Source organism: Marmota flaviventris, chromosome 16 (assembly GCF_047511675.1).
Source record: "Marmota flaviventris isolate mMarFla1 chromosome 16, mMarFla1.hap1, whole genome shotgun sequence".
Taxonomy (NCBI): domain Eukaryota; kingdom Metazoa; phylum Chordata; class Mammalia; order Rodentia; family Sciuridae; genus Marmota; species Marmota flaviventris.
Genome location: NC_092513.1, coordinates 7821192 through 7848056, shown reverse-complemented (window position 1 = coordinate 7848056; position 26865 = coordinate 7821192). Strand labels below are relative to the sequence as shown.

At 38.8% G+C, this 26865-nt stretch overlaps 1 protein-coding gene across 1 annotated transcript in view; it reads left to right on the top strand.

Moving 5' to 3' along the window:
• Positions 1-26865, top strand: part of Dok6 (docking protein 6) — a 382726-nt gene that overhangs the window by 303978 nt on the left and 51883 nt on the right. The window contains exon 7 of the mRNA XM_027935339.2: positions 3448-3565. Within this exon, the coding sequence (XP_027791140.1) occupies positions 3448-3565 (118 nt within the window). The remainder of the gene's footprint in view (positions 1-3447; positions 3566-26865) is intronic.

Sequence of the window (26865 nt, the reverse complement as noted above, 5' to 3'; positions counted from 1 at the left end):
TGTTTCAAAAGAATGCAACAAAGTTGGGGTTAGAGCCAAAAATGGTAGAAAGTTTGGGCAAGTGTCTTAGAATCCATTAAATGTTTCTGTATCCAGTTGATTTCTGCATCTGTGCCGAGGAACTCTTTCTGAATCTTGAGCCTGTCTGTGCAAATGGAGAAGCAGAGAGTGTTGCCTTCAGGAAAGAGCCCACAGTTAATACTGAGGGAATTCTGCAGGATTTTGTAGTTTTTTTGTTTAGTTTTGTTTTGTTTAGCAATTTTTAACTAATGCCACCATAAGGACCAACACAGATCATCCCAGAGAAGGAACAAACTAACTTGACAGACGTAGGTCCACCTTTAATTTCTTAAAACACAATAATTGCTTAGAAATGATCTCACAATACATTTTTTTCTCTTTTTTTGTATAAAAACATAGACATTTGTTCTCGTTATAGATATAGATTTTCCCATCTTTTTTTAATGTATTTACTCTTAGGATCCTAAAAATCCTCCAGGTCCTATTGAAGCAAAGTTCTTTCAATTAAGAAATCACTATAATACTATAATAATTTAAAGCTTATTTTTGTCTTAATACTTTCACCTGAAGCCTGTCATAATATGAAATAGTTAAGGATGATTATATATATTCTTGTTGAATTCTTTCACCAAGCATTTTATCAGGAGTTTAAAAATGAGAACTAATGAAATTCTCTAATAAAAGTTCTTGAACCATTGAGACCTTGTCTCCGTCACTGTGCCAGTCAGAAAGGTTTAAAGTCCCATGGTTTAAAGTTAATAACAAAGTTAAAAACCACTGGACAAATCAGACAGATGCTACATTTTCTATTAGACTGTCTGCAGCACAGAAGACTTACATCAGTTTGATAAGAATGCCAAAACAAAATATCACAGACTGGGTGCTTAGCCAACAAGTTCATTTTCTTACAATTCTGGAGACAGAGTTCAAATCCACATTGCGGAGGGGCTAGCTCCTCCCCGTGTCCCTCCTGGGCTTGCAGATGGCTTTCTTCTTGCTGTGTCATTTCACAGTCTTTTCACTGTTCACATTAATCCCTGGGGTCTCTTCTTCTCATATGAAGACCTTTTTTGGATTAAGATCTTAACTTTATGGCCTCCTCTAACCTTAATTAACCTCTTCAAAGACCCTGTCTTCAATGGAGTAAGGGCTTCAACACAAAAATTTCGGGGACGCTATTCAGTCCCTAGCAGTGCTTTGTGCACAGCAGGCATGAATGGTGACTGGTGTCGAGGACAAGGCCTGAGGTGTAGTGCACAAGATGCATAAAGATCCCCAGAAAATCCACAATCCGGTTTTAAACACGAAATCTTTTTCTGCAACTAAATATAAAGGAAAGATAAAGAGAAACCAAAGAAACAAATGAAGAACTAGACACCATACAAGGGCTTCTACGGCTTGACAGCATGAGGAGGGAGAAGTAGAGGAACATGGGGTGATCCAGGTGGACACTGCATGGAGGGAGTTATTCCCCAGTGGTTTCCAGTTATTTGTTTCCAGCAAACAAAATGTTTGTTGTGTTTCCATAATGTTTAAGACTGATCATTTTTTTGGCGGGGGGGGGCGGGGCAGGGGATATTTCCCAGAACAGAAAAAAATGGAAGGAAAATCACTCTCATCAAATTTCAGAAAGATCTATTGTATGCTAAGTAATAAACAAATTATAATTCATTAAAAAAGAATAGTTAGGCAGTAAACAGAACTGTGATTAATAGAAGATTCATTTTATGAATTAATTGATGTTATTAATGGACATTGGTGACACAAGCTAAAGATTTATGTGTTTAATTAAGTTTGGACCTCATGTGGGAAACTGGCTTTAAAAGCAAAAAAGCCTTTTATCCCACTAACACTCTCATAAAATGAGCCTTGTCGGTGTTCTTGGGACGCAGGGGTGATGAACTTCAGTCCTGGTGTGTCCTTCACACGGAACCCCATGCATAGAAATTCTCCAACCATCACGGCAGGGCAGACTGGAAATGCATATTAATCATGTCCCAAAGAGTCCAAACTTCTGCCATATGAGAACCCAGATTCACCTTCTCCTTAGCTCCTCCCACAATAGCAGGAGGAGGCTGAGGAAAGTCTACCTATGCTTGTTCATAAGGAGGAAAGCTTGCAATATGCCAAATTCTGGAAAATGTAAAAATTGGTTGCAAAGCTGCTATTTGGAGCCATCTTTTTTTAAAAATACCCTCAATAATGCCAGACTTCTAAGTGGATGGAGGATAACACTCTGTGACTAGAGATAGAAGAGAGAGCAGTTCTGGAAATGTCTTTCCACTAGAAAAAGTAAAATCAAATTGGCACCTTCAAACTCTGACTACACCTTCCCTTAAAATGTAAAAATGATGGCTTTATGTGGATTTAAAGGGCCTGTCACATCACACCAGGTGCTTTCCTGACAGCAATCTCATATGAAGAGCCCCACCGTCTGCTATATAAGGAATGTGAAATTGACCATGGGTGGGGCTGGGCACTGTGAGAGTCCAAGGCTAGATTTGACAGAGATGACCTTTAAAACTCCAATTTTTGCTAAGTCAGGAATAAACTAAGGGAGAATATGACAATTTTTATTCATTAGAGAATTCACATTGTCTATCAAAAAGCCCGTGTTTGCTCAGGTGTCCGAGAAATGTATGTATACAAAGATCAAACCCATCCACTTCTCTAAGGTTTCTAAGACCCGGTATGAATCAATAAAAATGAATCTTTTTAACAACTTCAGTATGAACTACTATTTTGTTTGTACTTAGCATATTCCTGAGCAAGTGATGTGATATGTGCGAGTCCCTTCTGCTATCCTTAAAATGTATGTTTCAAATAAGAAAAAGCACCTCTTTTTTATTACCATTTCTTAGAGAAAAACTTGACTAATCTGCATAAGTTCCCATCATAGGAGCAAGAAAAAGATGTTTGAGAAAAGAAGACATTGTCCGAGGGAAGGGGTGTTAGGAAGGGACTAAAATTCGGCAAAATGATTCACGGGTGTCGTGTTCTGGGGTATCTGATTCTGAAGAGCTTACAGCTTCATATTTTGAGGGGGTTTTGCCATTCTTTAAGTTGTAGAAGGCTGAGAGTAATGCATGTAGCTCTTGTTCACAGAAATGCAAATTAATTTTTCTGGTGGAATACAGTTGATCATCTATCTCCCTGGAATTTTGCTGGCATTCCTGATTGAGTGGCTCTCAGCCTTTGCGACTTTGGGTGGAATCAGTTGACTACCCTAATGCTCCCTTCCCAGTTAATGAACTTAATTGGGTACAAGTGTTAATTTCAAAACTTTGGAGTAAAGACATTGCTTTTTAAAAATTACTCTTCAGTCGGGAACGGCGCTGGCATCTAGAACCGATTCTACTCTCTGCTACTCAAATTCAATCCTCAACAAAACAGATTCCAGTTAAATATCTTTTCTTTCTCTCTTAGCTTCAGACAAGCTTGACGGAACCAATGACGTTATCCAAATCCATCTCTCTTCCTCGTAGCGCATACTGGCATCACATCACGCGTCAGAACAGCGTTGGAGAAATCTACAGTTTGCAAGGCAAGTAACTTTAAAAACAGCCGAGCAGCCCTGACTGCCATCAGCTTCCCAGGTTTGCAGGGCTCCTTTTCCTCCATTTTCATTTATCGGCTGTCACTGGCCACAGTGGGAACTCCGAGAGACACAGTTGCTTTTTAAAAGCTGTAATTTCATACGCTTGTGGTAAAAATTATTCCAAAAATTACTGTGAGAGCTAAGGATCCAATTTGGCACAAGACCTTGACAAAACACATTATCAGGAGCTAAAAGCTAATGCTGAGATCTGTTTCATGCTGTGTTTTACAAAGGAATTCTATTTTAGCATCTTTTTCCCTTAACAGGATTAAGTACCAGCTCAGGACTGACTTCAGGCTCAGTAATAACAGGCTGCATAAACCTCCCCACAGAAGTTTTGAGGTTCAGAGAAAGCCTCAACCTGGAAACCCTTCAGGGAGGCCGTGGGGGAGGGGGCCAAGTGTATACACAGTGCTTCTCTATTTCCCCTGATGACTAATTAACAATATGGGAATGACTTGTGAGGTGTCAAGTTAATAGACAGCAGATATTTGATCAAAAGCAGCAGAAACCTCTGCTCAGGAGTTGCTTCCTATGCCTTCTTTTTGGTTTTTAAAAATGAATAATATTTTCCTTCAAATAAAAGGTTGGGCTACAAGCAGTTGACTAACAGCTGACCCACACTGGAAGAGGACTTTGCTTTCAGCCTAAGAAAAATAAGGCTGAAATGCACATTTACTCATCTAGCAAACAGTAACTGCACATCAAAGGCTTCAACATAACAGGCAAACACTTAATACCTGGTGAAGCAATGGCCAGTCATGACCTTGAGCGTGGTTAGGCATTCCAAATGTTGGCCCCTGTCAGACATTAGCTTTTGTCTGTATGAACAACACTAAATGTTTTGCAAAAATTCTATGATAAGTAAATTAACATAATGTGAATATTTTGAGAGCAATGTTTACTTGTCAAAATTTGAAGCGTAGACCAACAGAATTTGATCAATGAGAATGTGGGGTTGAAGAACTATTCCACAAGGAAAGGTAGTTGGAATGATTTTTAGCCACTTACTGAAGGCAAATGCATTTTATATTTTAAATGGCTTGTAGTTTAAATGGTCTTCTATGGCCAATTTGATTACCTGTATTGATTGTCTGTATTTCAGACACAGTTGTTGTTTTGTTGTATTGTCTAGTTTTATGAGAAATAAATAATAAAATAAAAATTAGAGGATTGGGAAAAGCAAAGGGAACTGGTTTGGCAGTTTTAAGAATCAGAAAGTGAAGATAAGCTTCTCAGATCTCTGCTTGCTTCTGCAGAGAGCAGAATCCCACAGCAAAACTCTGAGTTACGATCTTGTCAAATTAATTTTTCCCTTTCCTGTGATTAGAATGAGATTCACTTAAAGTATAAAGTTTAGTCATAAATATACACTTGTAAATATTGATATTCACTCAAAGAAAACTAAAACGTTGGGATATTTGAATGAGGAAATTAAAAACATCAAATTTCTAAGCAAAAAAAGTATGAGATGACTAGAAATAGGAATAAATTTTCAATGAAATAATAGCTTTGGTTTTTGTCAATGGGTTAGTATATATTTCAAGTAAATAGAAGACAGTTATTTTGATGGTAGCAAAATTAAAACTTTTCTCTGAAGAGAAAGCTGACATTTAGACTGAAATTCGACTTCAAAGATCATTTCACACCCATCCAAGAAAGATACTGGAGTGTGTTAAAATAGCTTAGAACTTTGCCAGAGACCCTTAAATGACAATCTTAATTTACCTATTGAGCAAGAAACCCTAACTGACTGGAATTCTCTATGAGGTGTCTGATATTAATTTCCAGTAAAGCTAGGGCTTATTAAAGAAATGCCTCATCAGTTGCAATGAACAATTTATTTACATGGTCTCAGGATCACACATTTCTCTGGTTGGTTGGTGGGTTTTGTGTAACAGAAAATATACATTGATTATTGTGTATCAAATATATAGAAAATGTATGCAGATTATACTTCACTGTACTGTGGGTTGGCTTTTTGCATTACATTTTTCTTTGAACACTACATTTTGCCATTTTGTATACCTCTCATTGTTACACAGAAAGATAGATATAAAGATGTTGAGGTGGGAGGGAAGAAGGGAGGTAGAGAGGAGGTAGATGGACAGGTAGTAGATAATAAATAGATGGAGATAGAAACTGGCTAGTGATACTTTGGCAATGGTGGTGTTTTGTGGTCTGTTCTTTTGTGGCAGGCAAAATTAAGAGACAGACAAAAGTCTCAGTAGTGTTTTTACTGGGACTAGGCCCTAATGGAACCAGGGTAGAATAAAACTACTGAAACAAAGAAGAAATAAAACAGAAACAGTGAACCTCAGCCCTCTTTCACGCAGGTTGACATTTTTCCCCACAAAACTGCATTTATAAGCATGGTTGCCTTGTGTCTCACTTCCTGAGTTGTGCTACTTGAGGTGGCCTTGCTTTCTCTGATCAAGAGAACGCAGGGGGCTAACGATCCCAGTGAGCTTTGTGGATCAGGAGTAAGCCGCAGGTGACTTGGGGGACTCAAGCGCATCTGCAGAACTGTCTCCTCAGAGCTTCATGCTCTTTTCTGCAAGGCTGAGATCAGCGTGGATTCAGAGTTCATACTAAGGAATGGGTTAAATGAATTCCGAATGGATGCTTTCATCTGGAAGGTAAAGGAGAAATATTTTGCATATTTATCTAATAGATTGAGATTTATGAATACGTGGCACACGCACCAGAACTAAGATGACAAATCCAGTCTACGCTAGCACTTACCTGTAATCTCTGTTGCCTGTCACCCTCAAACTTCACACTCAACTGGGTTTTGCTGTATTCATCTCTGTTCTGCATTTTAGATAGAGATACTCTTTTACTTTTTTTTTATTGGTTGTTCAAAACATTACAAAGCTCTTGACATATTTCATACATTTGATTCAATAGAGATACTCTTTTAAAGGCAGACATATCGATACTGAGATGCTGCACGACCTGAATGATTGGAGAATTAGTACCACACAATCGGCCTGACCGCCTCCCACCCCACCCCACTCCCAGAAGGCTGCTCTGAAAGAATAAGTTATTATGGTCTCCCTGGTGTATTCTAGGAGTCAGGATCGACAGAGTGAGAAGAGGAATCATTAGCTTCTCACACATACCTATTGCCCTGGCCGCTGCTGTTCATGACCTCTACCCGTGTGGCCCCAGCAGGCTGATTCATGCCTTCTCTTCTTGCAGAGTAATAAACACCTTCCTCTTTCTTTTTGCCAGATAGTAGAGATTGATTGGTATTAGGAGGTACTTTTCTATTTATATTTCACTAACTTCCTGTGCACCTATGAAAAATGTTTACATCACACGCGTGCAAAGGATGCTATCTGTAGACCTAAGGAAACAGAAACTATGAAAGGAGAAAACAAGATTTTGAACTCTTGAATCAAAAGTGAACATTTAAAACCTACCACTTGTTGAATCCTCCTACGGCTGTGACTTTAGCTCTGAGGCCTTGGGGAGTGTGTTGGGAGCATAAGGAAAAGAGAGAAGGAAAGAAACAAAACAGCACGGAAGTCCGATTCCTGGGCTTTTCTTACCTAGGCTCTCACCTGGACTTAGAGTCGCTGTCCAGCACATTCAGATGACCAGACGTACAATGGTGTCTCTAAGTCAGGATTTGCAAAGATAACAAAAACATCTGCTGAAAACAACAAATCAAACTAGTGACAATCACTGGTGGCACCAGGGGCATTTCAGGTACCAGTGAATCAGCAGTGTGTCATGCGGATGCCTGAGGGTGACTCGGTCAGCATCACCCCTCCTTAAGGCTGGACCTGAGGGCCAGCTCGTGTTCTCCTTGGCCAGTGGGGTCTTGGCTAGCGCATCTGCTTCTTGTGGTAGGGTCAGGGCACTGCTATTGCCAGTCTCTGTTTTGGTGAGGACGGGGCCTGCTGTGAGACGCAGATCTGTGTCTTTAACCTGGTAGTTTCATTCCGGTCCTCTCCCCCTGCAGCACCCCCAATGGGGTTGGTTCTTCTTCAGTACACTGCAGTGAGGCGCAGAGAAGCTGAGACTGTGAGCTGTAAATGGTCCCCAGGAGAGGCTCTCTGGGACTATGTGCCACTCTTCAGCTTCCCTGATACATGCAATGTCCTCACACAAAATTAAATGGGATATATACTTGGACTCGTTTCTGAACGACTTCACTGCGTGAGGGAAGATGGTTGGGTGTGCACCTCCTGGAAGGGGTGGCTTTCAGTCTGCTTTCATTAGCCCCCATTAACATCCAAATGCCAGCTCTGAATTGTGCATGTCCCTGTGCCCTCTGTACATCTGTAATTACACTACAGACCTCCGGTGTCAGCACTGAAGCTCACCTAATTACACAGAGGGCATTCGACACTCTCAGAAAGGGCATCTGGGGCTCCAATTTCTCAGAAGGACGGGATGAAAACAGGCAAATTAGAAATAGAGATAACCTTCAGAACATGCTAAATAGAGTTCTTCCATAGATTAGCAAGGAAATCAACGGATTTATTTGTTCTTGGCTTAGCTGTGACCCTCTGTCCTTCTTACTGCCCATTCAATTTCAAGCTCTCATAGTACATAAATTGCTTTCATTGACATTTTCTATTTAAATTTTTATTATGGGAAATTTTCCAGATTGCAGAGTTAATAAAAAGCCTCCTTTAAGTTAAAAATACAGAAATTTCAATAGAAGTAAAACAGGAGGCTGTATAGGTTCACATGCCACCTTCCCAGTACTTGGGGTGTTCGTTCCTGAGTGAATCAATCATGGCAGTCGGCAATACCCTCATACATCACACGTTTTCCATGAGGCACAATCTCTTCTGGTGATTTGGCAACAGCTTTTCGAAATATGAGTCTTTTTCTAGAAGCAACACTTTCTGTCTATCAAACCATATTTATGGACTTTTGCTGCATATCTTTAAGAGATATAAGCCAAAAGCAAAAAAATGCCTCCCTGGATATCACTTTTCAGAGATAAGTGAATCAATTGCTCCCCAAAGTAGACATCATAAAAATGCACAAACACACACCCGTGACACGTTCCTTATCTCCTGCAGTTATAATTAATCACTCCTTCTCCTTGTGCCCATAGACATTTATGCATAACTTTATTTGCTCAACATGTTTGCTTAAAAAACTGCTCCTTCCAGTGGATCTTGATGTAGTAACTTTGTGGATGACTTTTTTGTCCTCATGGCTCAGCCAAATTGGAGGGCACAGTTTTTGTGACGAGACATCATCCATAGAAGTTAAGAGTCCTGAAATATGGAGTCAAATAAGCCCCAGTGTGAATATGAACTTTACCACTGCTGCTGTTTGACTTTGGGCATATACTCAGCCTTTCTAAGCTGCTTCTTTTTTATTTCCCCTGGGGAGATGGGCTAGGGGCATGCCTGTTCAATGCCACCTTCTCCACCAGCAGACCACCACTCCTGGCTACCCTGACTAGAGATGGCAGGTTGCTGAGGACAATTTCTAAACAAGCCATCTGCAGATACTGGGGTCCTTGGAGGGTTCTTTCTTAGGCTCAGCTCTCAGTTTATGGCTCATCAATTTCTATGTAAGATATTCTTAAATTTGTCAAAATTTCAGTGGTTAAATTTAGCATTATTCTTAAATTCACGCCACCACCACCCCCCTGCAAAAAAAAAAAAAAGCCTATATTTAAAAAAAAAAAGGAGAAGCAAATTTTAGCAGGATCATTTTTATTATTTGAACATATCCATATTAATGTTACAGCTTCTTTAGGGGTGTGTTAAAGAAAGTGAAATAAGTAAAAAGAGAAATCACAATTCACTTCCTAATCTATGGCTTCCTTCCTGGTTCTTAGCACTGAATCCATCCTTCTGAAGGTAAAGACACACTGAGAGTCAGGAAACTGGAGACCTCATCCAGTTCAATAAGCTCTCCCAATTTTCTTCAACTGCACGTAATGTCTCCAAACAGTAAAGGGATGGGGGTGGGTGGGCATTTACCTGGTTTCCAACAGAGTTTGTGTGGTCTGGATGACAACTAGAAAGCATAATGTGTTTGGAAATTCTTTATGGTGAGCAGGTGACCTACCAGGAACAAGACATTATGCTAGATGTCACACCAGCTCCTAAGAGGAAACTCCTAGTTTTCTGTAGATGAGAGAACAGTGGTGTCATGTCAACTTAGCTGGCCTGGCCCATCACCGCCCACTGAGTCATGAGGTCTCTTCACAACTTTGACGATCGCCTCTATTTTACAAATAAGGAGGCTGAGGAACAAAACTGCAAAATGACTTGCCTAAGGACAAAGATTAGGATCCTCATCCAAACAATCTTGGTTTCTAGCTCCTTGGCGTTACCCAACTAACCCCTGGCTGATGGAGTTTAAGGCCCGGTGGAATAAACCATCACAGTCTCCATCCTTCTGTCCCAGTACATTCTCGTTGAACCATAAACAAGGTTTACAGGAATGATCTCCCCGAAACACAGGCAACATCGAGTCTCAAATGTGCTTTAAATGAGACAACCCAGATGGAAGCCATCTAAGCAATTCGTGGAAAATCCTTGTGTTTAAAGATGAGTTCTGTACGGTCGGGGCACTGCTTTTAAAAAACAAAAAAAAAACCCATGTAACAGCTTTTCTCTTCTTGTGGGACAATTTAAAGCACATTGTGTATGTAAATTAGCTAGTTTAACCCTTGAGGGTTACCATTACTTTTCATTATTACTTTTCAAGCTTGTAACTAAGCTTTCCAGCAAGTTCAAATGTGCTCCTTCCTCATTCCAACTTCTTTAGAAGTGAGTTATTTTGGAGACTTCAAAAGTGCTTTCCCAGACTCAAAGAGAATCAAGAGTCCTGTTTAAGCCCACATAGGTGGAAACTGAGAAGGCAGAAGAGTAAGACTCTACCTCCAACGATTCAGGAGGAGGTGGCTATGCCTGGACTTCACTTTCCATGGACTGGCACCTCAGGATCAAGGGCTGAACATCTGACTTTTTCCAGGACTCTCACAAATAGCGAATACCTAAAAGCAGGCTACTGGGCACTTGAATATGTTTGTCCCTGAGTCCCACAGGAATACACATGTGTTTGCACCTTTAATGAAAGAGAACAGCATGGGGGCCTTGTTCCTCCAGTGTGACCTTGTCCCCTGTGGAATGACACTTAGCAAGAGAAATTTCTGTGGAACAAGATAATGAGAGATTGAGAGGAAGCCATAGGAGATACAGGACTGATCAATAAAGTTAATGTGGCAAGAATATTAATGAACAATTCTGATAAATTGTTACGGAGTAAATATATTTTCAGGATAGTAAGTCAAGCTGTCAGAATCTTCTTTTCTATTGACTTTTTTTCACTGTCACTGAAAAGCTTTCTTTGATCCATGTATCTCTTCTACCTAATGCCTAATATCCAGCTCCTCCCATAACCAAACTTCTCCAAAGAGGAGTTTGCCTGGTATTTATTTCCACAACAACATTGTTGGAATTAATAAACAAATTCAGTAAAGTTGCAGGATACAAAGCAAATATACACACAAAATTAGTTGCATTTCTGTACACATAACTTTTAAAATGTCCTTTACTTCATATATTTCCCCTCAATAATACAGTGTCCACCAGGCCCCAAGAGTGATCTTTAAAAAAAAAAAAACCCAAGGATGCCACTATAGAGCCTACAACTTTGGATATCCAGGACCTCAGAATAAAAATAAACTTGAGCTACCTAAAAGTCAGGAAAACAGTCCCATTAATAAAAGCCACAAAAACAATAAAATACTTAAGAATAAATTTAACTAAAAAAGACTAGTACAATGAAAACATAAATTATTGGTGAACGAAATTAGATACAAATAAATAGAAAGACATCTTGTGTTCATGGATTGAAAGATTTAATGTGGTCAAAATGTCCACCACAAATACCCAAAGCAATTTATAGAGTCAATCAATCCTTGTCAACATCCCAATGGCATTGTTTCCAGAGGGAGAAAATTTCTAGAATTCATATGGAAACATAAAGAATTGCAAATAACAAAACAATCTTGAGAAAAGAACAAAGCTGGAGGCAACACACTTCCTGAATTCCGAATACATTACAAAGCATCAGTAAATAAAGCAATATCCATCAAACAACAAGACTAAAGATAAATACCTTGACCAAGGGAACATAGAAGAGACCAGAAATATATTCATACACGTGTGGCCAATTGATCTTCAACGAAGGTGCCAATGGGGTAAAATGAGAAAAGGATAGTTTCTTCAATGGTGCTAGGAGAATCGCATATTCACATATAATAGATGGAATTGGATCCTATATGGTTTGCATATGAGGTGTCCCCCAGAACCTCACATGTTCTTGTGGGACTATTCAGAGGTGAAATGCCTGGACAGTGAGAGCTGTAACCTAGTCAGTCCACCCTAGTCTGAAAGAGCTGACTGGGTGGGAACTATAGGCTGGTAGGGTGAGGCTGGAGGAGGTGGGTCACAGGTGTGTGCCTTGGAAGGGTGCATCTTCCCTGTGGCCCCTTCCCCCTCTCTCTGCTCACAGCAGCCTTGAGATGAGCAGAGTCCTTCTCCACTGTGAAGTTCTGTCTCCCCTCAGGCCCAGAGCAATGGAGCCAGCCCACCATAGACTGAACCTTTGAAACCAGGAGCCAAAATAAACATTTCCTCCTCTAAGTTGTTCTTGTTCAGGGATTTTGGTCATGGTGACTAACACAGACCCTCTAGCTTATACCACACAAAGAATTTTAACTGAAAACAGATGAAACTTCAAAGTAAGACTTTAAACCATAAAACTCATGGGACATAAATGACAGGTTTCATGGCATTGGTCCTGGCAATGTTGTCATGCATATGATATCAAAAGCAAAAATAGATATGTAGGACTATTTCAAGCCAAAAAGGTTTTGCACAACAAGGAAAGTAATCATCATAGTGGAAAATAAACTTGCAGAATGTATCTTTAATATAAGCAGAATGTATCTTTAATATAAAGTTCATTTCATAAATGTATAATGATATTCTATAAGTCAATAACAAAAAAACACCCTAATTTTATGAAGTGGAAAGGACTCAAATAGACATTTGTCTAAAGAAGATATACAAATAGCTAACAGGTATATATGAAAAGGTGCTCACTGTAACTAAACATCAGGGAAATGCTATTCAAAATCATGAGCTATTAAAAAGAAGAAGACAAGTGTTAAAGAGGATGCATAGAGATTGGAATCCTTTTACTAGTGGGAATGCAAAAGGTGCAGCCACCAGGATATAGAGCATGAAGTTTCCTAAAAATCATGAAAATACTCAGGCAATTCATTTATGGGTATTTATCCAAAAGACTTGAGAGCAGGATCTCAGGAGAGAATAGTACCCCTGTGTTCGCTGCAGCACAATTAAAAATAGCCCAGAGAAGCAAACAACCTAAATATCCAGTGAGGGATGAATGGGTAAAGAAAATGTGGTATGGACATGCAATGGGATATTGCTCAGCCTCAGAGCAATATCCTTACGGTACCATATGAATTAACCTTGAGGGCATTATGCAAAGTCAGATTTTCTAGTCAGAGGACAAGGACAGCATGACCCAGCCTATCAGTACAGAAAAATAGCAGAACTTATAGAAGCAGAATTTATAGAGAGGAGGATGGGCTTGCAGGCGCTGAGCAGAAGGCCAGCAAGGCCAGGCTGTGCTTCATGGGGTATGAAGTTTGAAGGGCACGAGGTGAATGCCCTGCAGAGATCTATATGATATCAGCTGTGTTGATTATTGTATTGTACATTTAAAAATTTGGTAAGAGGGTAGATCTCATGTCACATGATCAACCACAGTTCAATTAAGCCACTTTAGAAAACTTGATGAATTGTGGAGGTGGTAAGACACAATTGCAGAGAGAATCGGTGAATTGGAAACTAAGAGGGAATCAGCCAGCATATGACATGGAGAGATTAAAGAGAGGGAAAAAAGAGATAAAATATCCCTAAACATGCAGAACAGAATATGAATATCAAACAAACTTAACAACACCTAAAGGAAATGATGGAGTAAATGGAGGTGAGGCGAGATTTAAAAAGTGATAACTAACGATTCTTCAGAATGGATGAATGGCTAGACGTGTTACATTGAAGAAGCACATTGAGCTCCAGCAAGAAAAGTAAAACGCGGTACATGTTTTGAAACAGGAGAGCACAATCGACCAATTCCAAACGCAGAAAGAAAGTGTGAAGAGCAGAGAGGAAAGACATACAATCTACAGGAGAAACACCACAGGACTGATGTCGGACACCCATGGCTGGGGGGCTGGGGGGAGGGCATCAAAAGTGATGGAGTAGAGTCTCCATTTGACTAAGCACTCTACAGTCAGATACAGTGAAAGAACCAGAAAATAATGGAAATTATCCTCAAATGGCCGAGGACTCTGTCATCAACTGAAATACCCTGCAAAAACAAAGACAGACTAAGTCATTATGGCACACACTGAGTCTACCCAACTTAAGAAGCTCACTAGTGAAGAAAAGAAAGGATGCCCTTGAAAATAAATATGTGCTCAGAAGGAAGGACTGACACACAGGGAGCAAACAGGTTCACATTTGGGTAAATCTCACAGGCACTAACTGTAAAAATGATAATAATAGTAATGCAGACTACATTGTGGGTGTTTTAAAAAGAAGAAAGATACAAGGACCTGGGTTCAAACCCTGCATTACAAAAAAAGAAGAGAGAAATGAAATAATATTTCATAAAGAGTGACATGAAAAATGAAAGATTAAACATATGAGTATCTTATGTTTGTATTTTATATGTATTTTTATTTTGTGGTTAAAAACTTAACTATTTTATGTTAATATATTTAACAACTACATTCAAACAAGTAGATGAGAAAAAAAAAAGGAAATTTAAAAATCAAGGCCATTAAATGTAGTAAAATAGGAGGAAAAGAAAATAAATAGGTTCACAAGCAAAAATCATAAAGAAAGTAGAAATATATAAATACATAGAATCAGAATCGATGAAGAGAATTGAGTTTCCTTGTTATAAAATGGAAGAAAGGAAGAAAGAATTTGAGATTTGAGTTTTTGAAATCCAGATGGTGCTATTTCTAATCAAAAGGAATGTTGAAAATAAATGGAAAGTAAAGCAAAAACACATTGTTTCAGATCAAGGTCATATTGTGCCATTAATAAGAAAGAATGATTCACCAGCAACTCAAAACACACCTGAAGCCTGGGTGAAACATTCCCTGCAAATATGATTTATACAAATATGAAAATAGAATTGTAGAGCTGAGCCATCTGAAACTGCTCTCGTTGTAGGCTAACAACCATTAAGGAACAGCAATTTCCTATGGTTCAATCTAAAACTAAGTAAATTGAAAACTTGATTAACTTAACAGGACTTTTCAAAGACACATTTGATAGCTGGGAAGTCAGCTCAGTGGTAGAACCATGCTCAGTCTGCTCAAGGGCCTGCATTCCATCTGCCATACCAAATAGAAAGGTACCTGAAAAAAATTATTAGATCACGTGAAAAATGTTCCTAGGGAAACAGGAAACCATGCAAATAGAAGAAGCTTCAGCATAAACAAAAAAATTAGAGAACACATTAAAATCTGTACATCTTAACATGTAGAAAACAGTAGTCCATAGATCACGTGCTCATGTTCTCTAATCATAGTAAACAAAAAAATGAAATCGTTATAATTAAAAGCCAAAAGGTCCATACTTTTTAAATTCAAAAATTTATTTATATGATCTTGCATCAAAGATACAATGAGGGAACTCAAAAAATATTGGAACTACAAGATAATGAAAACACTTCATCAAAACTTATGAGACGTAGCTAGATTGGTAGTTAGAAGAAATTTTATAACCTTAAATGCACATATTTGTAGGAGAATAGGAATGGAAAATTAATGTGCTACGTATTCAGCTCTATAGGTTGGGAGGAAGGTATGAAATAGGGAAAAATGCCAATCGCATTTAAAAGCATCCATATGGAAAGACTTATCATAGCTCAATGGCATTTATTCCAGAAATGTAAGGCAAGTTTAACAGGAAACTATCAGTAAATACTTTCTATGAAGAACTTGGAGCTAAGATGCACCTAGGTCTCAAGAATAAATGAATTATTTGAAGATACTATCTTTTGTCAAAGAAAATCCAAGATGGCCCACAAATGGTGACGTCTCCCAAAGAGGAACTGTTAGGTTTTATCATGGAAAGAACAAAATGAACATATAAACCGATGACAAGCCCAGACAGATGAACACAGTGCACAGGAATTGGCAAAGCACAATTCCAGGCGGAAGTAGTCAACTGCTATCTCAACAGATGCAGAAAAAGCATTTGACAAAAGACAGCACCCCTTCATGCTCAAAACTCTAGAAAAACTAGGGATAGTAGGAACATACCTCAACATTGTAAAAGCTATCTATGCTAAACCCAAGGCCAACAGCATTCTAAATGAAGAAAAATTGAAAGCATTCTCTCTAAAAACTGGAACAAGACAGGGATGCCCTCTTCACTTCTATTCAACGTCATCCTTGAAACTCTAGCCAGAGCAATCAGAAGAAAGAAATTAAAGGGATACAAATAGGAAAAAACTCAACTATCACTATCTGCCAATGACGTGACTCTATATTTAGAACACGTAAAAACTTCCACCAGAAAACTTCTAGAACTCATTAACAAGCTCAGCAAAGTAAAAGGATATAAAATTAACACCCATAAATCAACTGCATTCCTATACATCACTGATGAATCTACTGAAAGAGATATCAGGGAAACTCAACTGCATTCCTATACATCACTGATGAATCTACTGAAAGAGATATCAGGGAAACTACCCCATTCACAATAGCCTCAAAAAAAAAAAAGAAAAAAACTTGGGAATCAATCTAACAAAAGAACAAGAGTTGGGGATGTGACTCAGTGGTACAGTGTGTGCCTAGCATGCATGAAGCCCTGGGTTCAATCCTCAGTCACACACACACACACACACACACACACACACACACACCAGAGCAATAAGGAAGGAAATTGAAGAAGAACTTAGAAAATAGAAAGATCTCCCATGTTCTTGGATAAACAGAATTAACATTGTCAAAATAGCCACACTACCAAAAACACTATACATATTTAATGCAATTACTATTAAAATCCCAATGACAGTCTCCATAGAAATTTTAAAAAAAAGCAGTCTTAAAATTCATTTGGAAAAATAAGAGAACTGGAATACCCAAAGCAATCCTTAGCAAAAAAAGTGAAGCAGGAAGCATCATAACTTCAGACTTTCAAATATAGTACAGAACTATAGTACAAAAATGTATAATACATGGTATTGGCACCAAAACAGACATGAAGACCAATGGTACAAAACAGAAGACACAGAGATAAACCCACATAAATACAGTTATCTTATACTAGACAAAGGCGCCCAAAACATTCACTGGAGAAAAGATGGCCTCTTCAACAACTGGTGCTGGGAAAACTCAACTACAAGTGGACCAAGGACTTAGGCATTAGACCAGAGACCCTGCGCCTAATGGAACAAAAAGTATTCCCAGTTCTCCATAAATTACATCAACTCATGGTATGATGTTTTTCACTAAATCCCACCCTTTATGCTAAAATTAGTCCTTAGCACAGAACTTTCTGCCTTTCCTTGCTTTGCGAAGTTCTTCTCATCAACCTCTCTTTCACCCCAGCTTGCCATCTGAGGTTCTTTCTTACCCAACAATGGCCTCAGTTCTGTTTAACTAGCATTAAGTGCCACCTGACTGCCAGGCCTGGGCCAGGCTCTGGGGATCTTGAGATGATTAAGACCCCTCCCTGCCCCCAAGGAGCTCACAGTTAAGTTCACTGCCTGGCCCCTTATTGGCCAAGAGTCTCTCAGCTCCAGTTCGGCTGGCCATCTGCAGCTGCTGGTTCAGCCCAACCCCAGCCCCTGCCTTCTTCCTGGCCTCCTACCTGCTCCAACCTGCTGCTACCCTCCTGTCAGTCTCAATTCACCCTTCACGGCAGCCAAGTGTTCTTTGTCAAGCCCAATTCTCCATCATTCCTCTGCTAAAAGTCCTCCATTAGATTCTTGGCCTGACCTGAAACCAACCAAAATGAAGAAATGACGTTCAAACAAAGAAAGAAGTTTCTCTCTCTGATAAAAATCAGCCACTGAACTTTAATTCTTAGACTATTAGGAATATCTACTAAATAAATTTTGTTACAATTTAGTGGAGGAGATTAAAAAACTAAAACCCACCTCTGCAGCCTGTGCACAGGGTACAGATTCTCTGGCATGCATGTCAACACTCCAATCAAGAGAACATTATCAGAATGTCCATGCCAAGCATTGAGTGTCCTTGTGCTCTCTATTCAAGAAGTGAGAGAGCCTCTACCTCCCTGTAGGTGAAATGTGGCGTGCCAGATGTGATGGAAGGTAGGCCAGGGAGGGATGATAGGTAGGTCCAGGTATGGCAGGCAGGCCAGGTAGGATGGATGGTAGGGCCAGGTGGGATGGCAGGAAGACCCAGGTGAGAGGGCAGGTAGGCTTAGGTGAGATGGCAGGTAGCTCAGGTGAGATGGCAGGCAGGCCAGGTGAGATGGCAGGCAGGCCAGGTGAGATGGCAGGCAGGGGTACAGGATAAATGGCTAACACACTGTTAGTCAGCTTTCTGTTGCAATAACAAGCTCCTGAGATGATAGATGAGAGGCAAGCTTCATCTTGGCCCATAGCTTGGAGGTTCTTCTCCAGGATCATGGGCCCCTTGCTGTGGGCCCGTGTGGGGTAGCACGCAGGAGGAAAGCATGTCACAGAGCAAACCTGCTCACCTCATAACCAGGAGACAGAAGAAGGATCACCAAGGGACCATCCCGTCAGCCCTTGGAGGGCTCGCCACCAGTGAACAGGGCCTCCCACTAGCCCTACTTCTAAGGGACCAAACCTTCAGTGCATGGGCCTTCGGGGGATTTAAGATGAATCCTAACCACACACTGTCCCAGTTTCTCTGGAATCTTTTCTATCCAGATGAAGTTTTGTCAGAGTCTGGAGATGACATATTCCATTTAAAACCATCTCCTGCCCCTCATTCTGCCCCCTTTCCCACCTTCAGGAAAGATGTCAGTCTAGAAAGAACTGGCCCATTCATGAACAAAAGACAGCAGAGAAGACTCAGCATGGTGTCCACTTATAGACACTAAAAAGTAACAAGGTGGAAAATGAAGAAAAAAGAAGTTTTGCACTTCTCTTTATGTAAAGGAAATAATGAAAATATGTATTCTTCAAAGAACAGGTCAAAAGAGTCAAAGAAATTCACAAATAGGTAAGATAATAGAAAGGATATAAAGCTGGTTAAAGTGTTGTGCAAAGTTAAGTTGAAAATAATGACAATTCCTCACCAAAAAAAAAAACTGTTTTATAAGCACTTAGAAGTCCAGAATGATTGCAGCTGAAAATAACCTGTAGCAACTTCAGGAAATAGCAAGGGTTGATAAAATAACAATGAAAGGGTGGTCCCTCGTGGTAGGTCTAGACGTGCCTTGGTTGATGTGAGGACAGGTCTGGAAGTCGGGTGGCACGAGAGGCCTCCACTACCTATGAGTGGTGATTTGGTGATTTTGGCCATTCCATAGTATCCAGTCAAATCTCATAGAGCTCCGTCTTGTCTTCTCTTCCTAATTCACCCAGAAATTTACTCTGAATAACCTGTGTTCCTCATCTCCTTGTCTTTCAATGGACACAAAAGTGGGGTATTATGGCGACTCTAGGACCGAATGTCATGGCCAGGGCATTTCGTAACTTAGCTGTGAACTCTCCATTGATTACTCTGCTTACTGGAAGACAGATGGCCTTTGGTCAGAAATATTATGGTCTACACCAATGTCTGGGCAATACCTGCCAACGATCTCAGTACCCACTGAAAATAGCATTGACTATTTCCACATTCTAACCAATCATGTGCTAGCCGCTTCAGCTTTTGAAGAAGACACTGCCTGAAAAGAGTTTTCCTTGACTTAATTTGTTCTCTTAAGTAAAAGAGGACTTTCTTTAGAGTTATAAAATAAGTTTGTTTGTTTTTTTTTCCCCCCAAAGGAAGGCCTTAGTCAGTAAGCTTGACCAATCAATGTTTTCTCCTGTGACATTTCCTGGATTCTGAAGAAAATCAACCCCTGGTTTTGAACATCACCTTTTAACTCTGGTTCACAGACACTTTTGTTGCAAAAGTATCCATGGCTTGAGATAAACCAGCTCTAGTTTATCATTAATGTTCATAGATTGTTTGTGGTCAGAAATAAGTGTTACAGATGTCATAATTTGTACATGATTTATTGAGCACCTAAGTACATGATTGTGCCTAAAAGGCAAAACCATAGTGATTTATGAAAAGTACTCCATTACTACTGTAATTGCACAGACATTTTTATGTTCTACAAATAATTGTCTCAGCTAGAGATGGAGAATCTAAGCATAAAAGTGCATTAAAAATGGCATCACAGAGGAATAGCTAAAAATGTTCCTTTTAATTAAATTTTACACATGAATGATTGAAATTATTATATCACCTATTTTCTGCAGAAAATAAATTGGAACGTAAATTTCTAAAACTGTGAAGTTTCTTCTGTCAAAAGAAAATTTATCAAAGAAAAATTATCTTTTAATTCAGATGACCACTTTGACTTGGTACTTACCTTTAAAAAAAAAGCATTAGAATAAATATATTTTCTGAGAAAAAGGAGATTTCATTAAAGAAAAAGAATTTTTTTCCAGAATTGATTAGCTTATTATTCACACCTGAAATATTGTATTAACCCAGGAAAAGTAAGAAATCAGAAGGAATGATGTAGTAGACCCACAGTGAATAAAGTATCTTAGTTACTATTGGGAAACGTAGACAGATTGTAGAAAATACAGAGACTACAGAAAGAGTGGGTGTTGTGAAGAGGGAGCTCTTCTGTCAGTGTCTGAAAATTTTTTGAAATCCAGAGATATCTGGAAATTTCTAAGGCTTCATGCAGCTTCCTAAGGAAATTATCTTAGAAGTTAGCTGTTCAAAGATAAAAAACTGAGATGTACTTCATTAAATCATTTCAAGGAAATAATTCTGTCCTTAATAACACATCAAAACAGGTTCTAGATGACTTAAAGTACAAGCTTGCTATTTATGCCCCACCCCAACATCTCCCCTGTGTGATCCACACTTTGCTCCTGACCCATGGGAATCCAGATTCTCATTTGAGTAGCCGCCATATACCTGAAGACTTGGAAACTGCAAGCTTTTGAAGAAATGGACAGTCTCTGGATTCCAGGAGCAGCCACACTGGCGGTCTTAATTGATACGTCCTGTTTGCTTGATCAGAGACTCTGATTCAGGGATAGATAGGTGACTTGCATTGCAGATTCTCAGATGCACTCAGACACACTCCTTGTCACCCACCAGGCTTAACCAGAAAGCAGATAGCTCCTTCTGTGGCTGGTGGTCAACGTATTCCCACAAGCATGGCCAAACTGTGGTGAAGCTCACACCAGAGCCATGCTGCCCAGAACACTACCCACTGGCCAGTGGCTGTTGAGCACCTAAGTCCAAACTAAAATGTACTGTACACGTGATGCACACACCAGGCTTGAAGATCTGGCATCTCATAAGTCACTTTTATGCTGTTTACACATGGTATTGATAATACTTTGAAAATGTTCAATTGAAATATGATAATAAAATTAATTCCACCCCTTGCATTTTGCATGTATTGTGGCTTTGGTAAATGTAACATTGCATGTTTGGTTCATACACTATTGGTGTTGGCCCACACTCTGGCCTTGGCAAAACAGGTGCTAATGATGTTCTTGATTATCCAGATCTACCAAGCCTGAAACCTGACTCACCTCTGCATTTTCTAGAGAATTGTCAGGATTTTGCATTGTCAAGATCTTTTAAATGTATTAAATCACTCTGGGTTTATATTTTTTGTTATTTACAATCAAAATGGCTTATTTTAAAATTATTTTTTAAAATGTGCAGGCCTGTGCTAAATTTCCCTTTAAAATAGTGATAATTTTCAATTAATATTACTTAACGTTTCAGAGAGCACAAAATTTTAGTGTGAGCATGTTTCTGAATTTGTATTTCAAATATCAAATATTCAGCAAGTGATAGTAAATTGTTTTTATCCTTCTGTGAATGTCATTACCATCACAACACAGTAATTACAAGTTAATTTTTATACAAAAATGACAAATACATGCCTAAAGCATGATAAAATTAATTCAAAAGTAAGAATTTCATGATTGTTAGACATGAATTGTAGACCTATATTTAATTAAAGTATGACCTTTCCCCTGGATATAACATCATGCATTTATTATGTTTTTTAAACTTATACATAAATAAATTACTGCTATAACATTACAATATCAAAGAGCATACTTAATTTTTTTAGTTTAATATGAAATATTACAGTACACTTGTATGTGTGCAAATTGTGATTAATTTCTAAAAGTTGCATATGATTAAGTGAAAATGGCTATCAATCATCACTTTATGATGGACCGCATCTTATTCCTGTCCAAAAAATTCATTGATGCATTTAATTGGCTTCATAAGCTATTCCTGAACACCAATCAAATATGACAACATAGTTACTCCACAGGGAAAAAAGGATCTATTTCCACAAGATAGATGATTCTTGCTTTTATGTAAGGTTTTTCACATGGTGTTTTTGAATACTTCAGTGGGAGATTTGTTAGATTTTTTTTCCATTTTCATAGTCATGGATCATACAACTTAAAGAAATGCAGGTAAAATTGACTTACTGTATCTTTTGCCTAATTATAAATCCCACAGTCAGACCGTTTATTAACCATACTAATGCTAGAAATGCAATTCAAAATCTGATTCTATAAACACAAAGGCTAGTCTTCAAACTGGAAAGCATGATTTCATCCTACTCGATATAATTAAAGAACTCTCAATGTCCTTTTGATGGGATGACAAATGACAGGCTTTGGCGACTTCCTTTCCATTATGGCTGTCACATGATGTATGGGATGCACCAAGTGATTCCGTTTCCCAGAACTTCACTGTAGTAATGATGGCCCACATCAGCCGTGTCCCCTTAACATATGAAAGGACGTAAGATTATCCGTTTGGAGCTGGAAACTAAAAAAGACCATTTGGATGATGTTGCAGTGAGCATCTCATTTAAGTCTGGAATTTAACTCTACCACGTAGGTGTGCAATTACACACTTTGGAACAGCAAAAGCACTTTTACACATGGGGCATGGAAATCCTGTTGGTTCTGTTTTGCCCAGTTTTCCATGATTATTTCCTCAGACTATAACACTATGAAGGCTCTGCTTAAGTTTTTATGAAAACTTTATGGACCCTTATTCTGCAGCAAAGACCACCATGCTTTAGCAACGAAGGCCTATTGAACTTAAAAACAATGAAAAGAGTCAAGACATGAAACAGAAGATAGACTTTCTCCCTAAATTGTACCAGTTATTGGAATCCTCTTTTAAGAATGGAATTGTCATTGGTGCATAGGTGTCTAGATTTAGAAACTTCCAGAAATATTCTTTTTTCTCTCCTGCCAAGTTGGAAATTCCATCACAGCCGTTTTATCGCAATGCTCAACGATGCCAAGGTTTTGATGTTCCTTTCCTCATGCCTGACACTATTTGTTACATTATTCATTTCTCAATTGCTTCATTCCTTATTATTTATATCATGTTACCTCAAGCACTTTGTGAAAAGAGTCTTGGTGTACAGTTTTTAAATATGAATGTTGATCAAACATCATTAAAAGGTTCTTCTAGCCCTCCTTGTTAGAGAAGTAATGCTCCATCAGAGTTCAACACTCCAAGTTATACATACTCAAATAGTCCAAATGCCAATTAAAACATCTTCAGGATAACAGAATAGAATTGGAGAAGTTAACACTTCTAGTTCTAAGATTTCCCTTACAAATTGAAATAGAAAAAAATCAGTAAGTTAAATTATCTTCGAGTTCTTTCATATTTTTTAATGGTTTTTCCATCGTAGAGATTATACAAATTACACCAAAATGTGCAATTTTAGTGCAGGTATAACATATTTTACTCACTTCAAATTTTAAGCACTTGCACTAAAAAATAAAGTGGCTTTAACTCCCTGAATTATTTCTCCTTCTAATGAGGAGAACAAAATCCTCTGAGGAGGAACCCAAGTATTATAAGTATTGGAGCCCATTACATCCAATATGAATATAGAAGAGTGGTTGGCATATACCATAATTTAATTGTACTTTTTCTGAGATATTTATCAGAAACATTAAAACCCGTTTAGACTGTTCTATGACAACTTTCTAAGAAAGACTTTCAAAATGTAATTTTTGGTATATATAATCTCATGTGGAAATATTTTCCAACAATTTTAACTGTTTTAATGCAATTGGGGTGGTATGACATGGGGGAAATTTGTTACTACCATATATTATGTGACAGTGTGTACAAAAATTACAGAGAAATAAAAAACAGTTATACCTGAAAAGGAAATAAATTAATAATTTGTTTTATCATAGAGAGTAAGAAAGAAAAAAAGAATTCTGATGCTATCACTGTAGTAACTGGAGGCACACCAGGTGAACCTGAAAAGCAATCTAAGGCTTGCCCGGGCAGCTCATTTTTTTGTCTCTAAAAGTATTCCTCATGAAAAGAGAACATTTTTCTTAAGAAAGTAGTTGATTCGAGTGTTTGGGAATTAGAAAGGTGAGGTAATCCTGGTGTACTTTATACAAATTTATAAACTTAGAGCACTTGAAGAAATATTTGGATAGTATTAAGTAAGACAAGGTCCAAGCCAGAGAGGAACTGATGGTGGGAAATAGTGCCAATTCAGGCATCAAAGAAGAACTAACACAGTTAGCTGAGGGGAATTCTGCAGTATTGGACACCATGAGTCCATGACAAAGATTTAAAAAGGAAAGGGTAAGAACACGTGTCAATCCGTGGTATGATGCATTTTCTACCAAAACTGTTATGTATTCATCAGCTCAGATTTTGTTAAGTTTATAATGTGGTTTCAGCCACCCACTGGGTGACCAAGGATAAATATTAAATTAAAAGGCAAACATGTTTTTAGTTTTGATAGGGGGAAATGTGAAACACATAAAAATGGACATCCTTTCCCACACAAATTCAAAAGTTTAGAGAAATGTGTGAAGGGACAAATTTTTGGATCTTGTTGAGTTCCCCTGACTGGGTTCCTATTGGAGGGCGAAGTTACCAGGATCCCAACTAAGGCCCATGTTCTACCGAATGCCATGTAGGTGACGTTGGTCACAGGCTAGGTATGTAGGAAGCACATGTTGTTGTTTAGAGAAATAAACCAAAGATGAACTCCAGGGCGATGTGGAAGGGTGGATGCAGTCCAGCCAGTTCTGAGCAGAGTTACCGAACAGGAAGAGATGTTTTTCTCACATCTTTCTAGGGGTACGGAGGAGCAACTAGTCTCAGGTCACATTTGGGTGGGGAACATTGAGCAGCACAGATTTCCTTGTCTAGAGTAACAGTTCTCAGCCTGGTGTTAAAACAAAACATACCACCACACCTTCCTCCCACTTCCAACTATTTGAAAAAGGTAATTTTTTTTTTTAAGTACCAGGGATTGAACTCAGGGGCACTCAACCACTAAGACACTTCCCCAGCCCTATTTTGTATTTTATTAGAGACAGGGTCTCACTGAGTTGCTTAGCACCTCACCATTGCTGAGGATGGCTTTGAACTCAAAATTCTCCTGTCTCAGCCTCCCAGGCTGCTGGGAGGACAGGTGTGCGCCACCGCACCCAGCTGAAGAAGGTAATTTTTGTAAAGCTATTAAACACAATAAATATGGAAAGTGAACAAACCTGAAGTGTAGCTCAACAAAGCTTCACAAACAGCACCCAAGTCAAAGACTGAAACATAACCTCAAACCGGCAGTCCCTGGAGGCCCCTCTAGTAACTGCCTCACACAGCTCTCCTACAGCAGCTTCCCTCCCAACTTTTACACGACAGCGACAGCTTCCTTTGCCCAGTTTTCTCACTACATCTATGAAACATGCAGTATATAACTTTTTGCATCTGGGTTCTTCTGCTCAACAACAATCATTATCTATGTGTTTGCAGGCAGCTGCAATGATGTTCTACTGCATGATGTTCTACTGCATACAATGCACATGCATTTATACGTTGGATTGCAGATGGGCTGATGGGTTCTGTACAGTTCTTGTCTATGATAAAGAGTTCTTCTAGGAACGTTCTGGGCATGTCTGTTGAACATATCCCTGGGAACGGGACATCTAGATTACTAAGTGTGCATACATTCAGCCTTGGATGAGGCTGCCAGTTTGTCCTAGGAGATCCTATTAACCCTGTGCACAAGGCAGAGTATGAGTGTTTCAGGTGTTTCCCAGCCTTGCCAACAGTTGATGCTGTCTTTTTTTATGTTAGTCATTCTGATTCTAATGAACATCCAGGCTTAGAATGGAGATGGGTCTCCCCATACTTGAGCAGAGCAGGTGACAGTAACTCTTGAACAGGAAATAAAAAGGACACAATTATACCCACCCCGTGTTGGTGCCTTCCTTTTCCTCCTCATAAAAGCAGACTGTATCAGAAACCTAATGGGCCAATTAATAAGTTGTGCTAAGACTGCCCTGAGCTTTGTTCCTAACAAACTACGATAATATCTGAAGTGCAAGAGATACCAGGGAATTTGGTTTCAGGATGAATTTATCTGGGTAAGATAAATAATAAAGTTACAATTACAGTTTACACAGAACATGTCAGTGGGGACAGGGTACACCAAGAACAGGGGAGTGAGGCCCACAATGGATTATCTGTGCCTTTGCTGATTTCTTTACAGACCAAAGCAAAAGACATGTGCATGTTTGGTTTTACTTATCAATTATATTTTCCTTAAATATTCATACAAGGCAAGGAAAAATACTTATATATAATTTTAAATGGTCCCCATTTACATACTTACAAAAATAAATATAACCTGATGTTGAGAATTTAAGAATATATTGATTTAAAATTAATTATATTATTGAGATGTAGATATTCAGAAAATGACTAGAGCACCTAATAACAATCTAGAAAAAGTTTCCTATATTCAACTTTTCAAATGTATTAGCTTTAAAAATTGTATTTTGATATAAGTGTGATTTATTTATTAGGCACACAGACTGTTCCTTTATATTTTACAAGTCCGGTGATTTCAGCAAGCCACTGAGACGCATTTAATGATGTGTTTAAATAAGACACT